At 34.4% G+C, this 7,057-nt stretch overlaps 1 protein-coding gene across 1 annotated transcript; it reads right to left on the reverse strand.

The window, feature by feature from the left end:
* Positions 1–5,220: 5,220 nt before the first annotated feature.
* On the reverse strand, positions 5,221–6,775 carry LOC136222688 (SNF1-related protein kinase regulatory subunit gamma-1-like). Its single transcript, XM_066010420.1, has 6 exons — positions 6,619–6,775; positions 6,290–6,543; positions 6,053–6,217; positions 5,907–5,989; positions 5,635–5,829; positions 5,221–5,551 (listed from the first exon to the last, which is right to left on the reverse strand). Exons 1-6 carry the CDS (start codon positions 6,773–6,775, stop codon positions 5,221–5,223), a joined length of 1,185 nt encoding a protein of 394 aa, XP_065866492.1.
* Between the last annotated feature and the right edge of the window lie 282 nt (positions 6,776–7,057).

Raw genomic sequence — 7,057 nt, forward strand, 5'->3', positions numbered from 1 at the left:
CTGAGTTCCTTACTGAATATTTTTGCCAACATCAAAATGAGGGAGTTTGTTGAAACACCTTTCCACATGATTTTGATTTGACAAAATTATTTATGTGAATGATAAAAATATTCTAACACATTAAATTTAAATGCTTTGATTTATTCACACTAATGTGTTTGTTCAATATTGAGTTAATTGATTTATAAGACATTAAGATAAAAAGCCTAAAGGCCCATAAGAGGAAGTCAAGCCCAAGTCAAACAGATCAAGAGCTCACGGCCCAGGAAGACAAAACGCAGTCGTATCAAGTAAAACGCCAACCCAGCATGAAGAAGGATCGAGAAGCCTTCTATCAAAAGCTTCAAGACGAAGCTGCTGAGTTAAACGACAAGGTAGTCAGGTCAGCGGCAGAACAGAACCAACTTAGAGACAAAGTATTTCTACTTTGGGTAAAGCTCAGAAGATGCAGTAAGCTGTCTGGAAGACTTTACTATAAATGTCGAAACATTCTGTTCATCTAACGAAAAGCTGCTGAGCACTGCCATAGACAGAAGATGCAAGAATCTCATTGGCCAATGACACTGAGCACGTCCTGAGTGAAAGCGACAGGAAGCCATTAGCCTCCAACGGTTATTTCGAAATTTGATATCACCGGTGCTTGAAGTGTCACTATAAATAGGCCTTTCAAATGCTTCATTCGATGCAGATCTTCAATCAAGTCGAAACGCTGACCAAATTCATACTTGAAGTTCTGTGAGAAAAGCAAAGCAAATCTTATACCAATTCCAATCATTGTGTAAAAGTCTAGAGTGATTTTATTCATCTAAAGTGTCTTAGCAATTGTTGTTTAGGAAAAACTCTTATCATTTCTAGAAGAATAGAAAGGAGAAGCTGAGTACTCGGTTATAGTACTCAGCGGTAGTTATAGGAGTGAGTAGAGGAATAGAGGAAGGTACTCTTGTATACTCAGCTTCTGTTGTAAAAGGTTTCGTGCTCTACCTTTAAAGAGCTCAGTAGAGGATTCAAAAAGCTCGGAACGAGTTCCGGGGACTGGATGTAGGCGGAGAGGCCGAACCAGGATATGTCTGCTGAGTAACATATTTCTAACCTTTAAACTCCTTTATATATTGCTTGCTATAAAATTGACTAAGTAACAAACTCACGCTGAGTTGAGTGCACTAAGAAGCTGAGTTCAGGAATAGACTTAAGTGCTATCTCCTGACTCAAGGAAAGAAACAGAGTTAGTCACCAGTTGACTAAGCTTGTGTCTTAAAACTACTTAGCGCCGCTGTGTAAACCTTTTCTCAAAGAAAAGAAGTCAGCCTTAACGGACAAAATTTTAAATAGTTCCTATCCCCCCTCTTGGAACTAACCTTGTCACGTTATACGGGACCAACACTTATTTCTAAGGTAGAACGAGTTAGGTAGTGGTTCCCGTCAAGAGATATGATGTTCAATACAACCTAAAGTTAATAACTCGTGGATATTTTCAAGTAGAAGCACCATCGGGTTAATAAACCAAAGTTCATGGAGGAACGGCGCGTTCAATGTAAGGTAAAAGTCAACAGTAGGGTTAAGCAACATTATCATTCCTCAGTGGAATAGATTGTTCGATATAACTCAAGGCTTTTGGACGAGGTTAAAAGGTCCAATCTAAACTCAATTCATTTTATTTTAAATCAATATTCTATGATAAGATTAATCTTTTCCCCGAGACAATGTATCTTACTTACCGGAGGCAGAGAAACAATATTGTTACCCACCCCATTATTCTCAATCGAGGAGGCAAAATATAATTTTTCTTAGCAAATATCGATTGAGGAATAATGCGAGTTGTATAGGAAAATGTACAACGAGAGGACTATCAACTGCTCATGGTTGCTTCTTTATTCCTTCTCATCATTCTCTTTCATTAAATGTTTTAACACCAAGGTCGAATGTTAACATTTTGTCTTCAAAAGGCGCTTATTCGGGAGGAAACCTGTGAGCGCTGACTTTTTCTAACCCCAATGATAAGATTAAGTTGCCTATGCTCAGTATATTGTAGGTGGACTTCACATCACATTGTACAAGATCATGAACTAGAACACGAGACATTATTTTATAGGAAAATGATTTTTCTTCAAGTGTGCAGTCAATCGACTACAAGTTATGCTGATCGGCTACACCTAATGCTTGACCAACCACTGGTTTATTTTGAGAAATGCTATCATTTTGTGTAAGGTCAAATATTCCCCTTTTACCCGTCCATAGCTGATCGACTACATAGTGTTACCGATCGACTATAGTGTGTTGCCAATCGGGTATAGGGTGTTTCCGATCAGCCATAAGTGTAGCCGACCGGCTACCACGATGGTTCGATAGTTATTTTTTTACATGTCTTTCTCACCTCTCCACTACACGAGCAGTTGAGAAAAGTGAAGTGAACATATATGAAAGGCAGAAACTTCCATTTGAGGTGGGGGAACTCATTTTGATTAAAAAAGATACATTAGCGAGTAAAGGAGAAACAAGGAAAACCATTTTCAGTGATAAGAAAAGATACGGGAAATAAGAAGAGTGTTTTAAGAAAAGAGATACGAATTCATTATTCCTATTTCCAAACTAGAATCAGACACAAGTTCATTATTCCTATTTCTAGTCACTAGAATTAGACACAAGTTTGGGAGTTTTTACATTGTTAATTGCAATTGAAGGTCTCAAATCGTATTTGAAACTATTTGGATTGGTTTCAGTTCGTTTTCTATTTCAACAAAAATTCCATTCGATGTGCTTGGATTAGGGTTCAGTTCGAGGCTCTATTCGAGTACGCTCGTGACTCCACATCTCAGCAAAATTAGATTACAACCCGGAAGGTAACTTCTGAAGGGTTTAAAAATCATACCTTTATTAATTGCAAATTGTTTATTTAATTTTTTGTGTTGCTGCCATCGTTTGAATTAGAATGAGAATTCTAGAATTCTACGTGCGGTGGCTGATCGGCCACATGCAATGGCTAATCGGCCACACACGGTGGCTGACCGACTACACTTGTAGTTGATCGACTACAAACACATAAATCTAGAATTCTGTTTTGATTAATTAGTTCGGGTTGAGTAGATAATTTTTCAGATTCTATAAGTTTATATTTCTGTATGTGTTATTAGTTATTTAATTCCTAAATATGTGAACTAAAATCAATCTCAAGTTAAAAGGGTATTTTAGGCATTATGAAGATACTAAATTGATTAAAATTGATAAACTAGGTTATCGGGTCAAATTTCTATGTTATGCTAGATTTATAGGATTGATTAAGTCCTATGTGATTGAGTCTGGTGTCATCGTGTAAATCCGAAAGAAAAAAGGTCCCAATGCCCCGCAAGTAACGTTGATTTCATAGTTTTGTTTAGGGCTAGATAATTGTATAGGATTTGATATTAAATCGGGTTGTAATTTATAATTCTGAACTTATTTATCGCTTTCTGTACTAATGTGTGGTGAATATATACGTAAATTGGAAATAACATAGAAATATTGGTATTTTAACAAAAGACAAGTCTACGTGTTTATTAATCAAAATCTTAAAATCGTTAAATTCACGAACCCAATTCTGAAAAGATGGCATAGTGTGAGTCCATATGTCATCTAAATTATGTTCCCGGACATTAATACTGGATGGTGACTAACATATTAAATTAGTCTAAAAACATGATAAAAGGCTAATAAGTAAAACATAAACCGGAAGGAACAAGCCAAGCTTCGTCTTTAAAAACATTAAGTGATGGTGAAATGTTCAAACAAAAACCTTTTTGCCGAACCAAAAGGATAAATGGGTTCCAAGATGCTCACAATCGTCCAAGTTTGCATGGAAATGTGGATCCTAGATAAATGACTTTGCCATCTTGGATTCCAAATGTGTAAAATAAAAATATAATATATTGATATGGAATGCAATAAATAAAAGAACATTTGTTTGTCCAATTTGAGGGTTATGTTGAAGTATGATAAAGAATGTGGTTGTGGGATCCTTGTGTTTTTCACATTGGTTAAGAGACCAGAGAAGCAAAGAAGGAAAATGAATGTAACACATAATGTTGGGAGAATATCCCAAAATCATCATCATTGTCAGCTATAATAACACCACATATATTCTTCTCATACACAAACTGGATTGCATCTTTTACGCTATCTCCAATTTTCAAGTCAACAACTAAATATATAAAACAGAATTCAAGTCAAGTTTTAGATATATATATATATATATATATATATATATATATATATATATATATATAAAGACTTGAAAAAATAGTAATTGTAATTAATACGCGAAAAATTATTGATGGAAGGGATGCGATCAAGAAATAGTTGAATATCTGATTCACTAATAATTTTAGCTACTGTTTTTTAAAATATTATATATAATTCTTATTGTATTCGATTCTCCTGACTTTCTACCGCCAAGTTATTATTAAAATGGTTAGAATATGTTAGGAGATGACAACTCCACTTATATAAATTCATTAAATAATTAAAAAGAAATAAAAATAAGCATTACAAAGAATTTACGTGATTTTATCAAACTATTATACATGCATGCTTGACCCTATTTTGAAATATATAATTCATCCAAATGCTCACATCCTCCAATAAGCACACATTAATTGGTCAAAGTCTTCAAGAGATTATTCCAAATCAATGCTAGACCACCACATTAGCTAATTCATTTATTAAATTTGTCCAAACTTAATACTTAATATTTGACAATCTCCTCATTCACTATTACTTTCAGATGCCTTGCCTTGTGGATGTTTAGTTTCTTATTCAAGTTTAAGTCGAGTCTAATATCAGTGTTGAAGTTATAATTAACATCATGTGCATCATTCAGAAATTTTATTATATTGCATGGGATGGGTCAAAGATTTTAGATGTGCAAGGAATGTATGTATTATTATGTGTGCAAGTGTATTAAGATAAGTGCATCAATTTCTTCACGCGTAATCAAAATTTATTCATAAGGGTAGGAAAATTTAGTAACAAAAACAATTTCTTGATTTTTTAAATGAGGATTATTTGTTAAGTTGGCCAGGATGATGGAAAGAGTGTTGAGCGTGGTTGTAGTATATAGCAGTATGAACATTTATGATAATTAGATATTGCAATTACGGTAGATTTTAGATACAAAAGTGTTGATTGATGTATGGTTGACTGATGTTCCATTTCCCAGATTGTTGAATTAGTTTTTTCGAATCTTTGATATTAATGATCACAAATGATGGTTCCATTTTTTAGTTGGCATCCTGTCTGTTCTAAAGCAGAATCAAAGAACCCACCTCCGTGGAAACCTGAATCTATGCAAGGTGGAGCAAACTGGACGATGATATCTCTTAGTGTCACCATGCCCATTACCTTCTTTAAATCGTCAATTAAAAAGCATACGTTGGCTTTACTCTTAACCAATTGATTCATTGCATGCTTGAGAGTGTCACTTGTTGTGGCTGTCACTGGAGAGTACACTTGCGGAGTTATTAGACCATGTGAGTCTTTTTTTGGAGCTTCCATATCAATGAATTCCTTCATGCTTAGATTTCTGCAATATGGTTTGGTTTGAAATTTCATGGTGTGGTCGATGCGGAAAAACAATTAATTACTTAATAGTGTAGAAACATATACTTTCTCATATTGAATAGCTTGTTATCCTGAAAAATAAGGAGAACATGGTTACTCGTGATGCAACCCATTATCTTCTCATTTCCTCTATTTACAATAGCAACTGCACCTATTCGGCTTTCCCACAACACACCTAGTCCTTCTGCCAAGCTTTGGTCTCCATACACACAAATATTCATGTGTTCTTGACCTTCAAAACTACCCACAAATACATAAATGGGTAAGCAAGACTTAACAAATTTTTCTGATTGTGAATGTGTTTGTTTTTATTTTACCAGAACTCAGACAAAGCCTTATTTGCAATGCCATCAAACCACTCTAATCCGCTGGATCGAAGTAATAACTGGGTAACATCATTCTGTTAAAAGATCAAGTAATGAGTTATCTGAATCAAACATGTAGGTTAATAACAAGTAGGTACCTGCGTTATAAAACCAATGACCTTGGAGTCAGATTTGTTATGTATAACAGGCACCATCTCTAGCCTGGGATGCTTTGAGAGAAGCAACAAAACATGAAAAAGTGTGTCGTCCAAGTGTACAGGGAAATATGGATCCCAAAGGAATGACTTTGCTAATTCCCCAATCTGAGTTTGGCCTCCAAATATGTTAAATCAAAATATAATATATGGATATGGAATGCAATAAATAAAAGATACCTTTGTTTGTCCAATTTGAGGATTTTGTTGAAGCATGGTAAGAAATGTGGTTGTGGGATCCTTGTGTTTTTCACATTGGTCAAGAGACCAGAGAAGCAAAGAAGGAAAATCAATGTAACCCATATAATGTTGAGAGAATCTCCCAAAATCATCATCATTATCATGATTGTCAGCTATAATAGCACCACATACATTCTTCTCATACAGGAATTGGATTGCATCTTTTACGCTATCCCCAGTTTTCAGGTCCACAACTAAATATATAAAAACAAATTCAAGTTGTAGATATAAAAAAGAATTTTTGAAAGAATAATAATTGTAATTAATACCCAAACAAGTGTTGATGGAAGGGATGCAACTGACTGGGATGCGATCAAGAAATATTTGAAGGGCAGTGGGAGAGTCAAGTTGTTGTTGTTGTTTTACCAATGCATGTGCCTTTCCATCATTATCCTCAACAACCTTCATTCCATATTCATGTTGCATTTCTTTCTTTCTTTGCCTTCAAACTACATGTGTCACTTTAATTGTTTTATATGTGACACTTACTATTTTAGCACATTACCATCATATGTTCGAGGATCGAATATATTACCTGGTCCACTACTAAATTTAGCTACATATATTTTTAAAATATTATATATAATTATTACTGTATTCAATTCTCTTGAATTTCTACCGCCAAGTTATTATTGAAATGAGTGGAATATGTTAGGAGATGACAACTCCACTTATATAAATTAATTGAATAATTAAAAAGAAAAAAAG

The sequence above is a fragment of the Euphorbia lathyris genome, chromosome 3, assembly GCF_963576675.1.
Source record: "Euphorbia lathyris chromosome 3, ddEupLath1.1, whole genome shotgun sequence".
NCBI classification, from domain to species: Eukaryota; Viridiplantae; Streptophyta; class Magnoliopsida; order Malpighiales; family Euphorbiaceae; genus Euphorbia; species Euphorbia lathyris.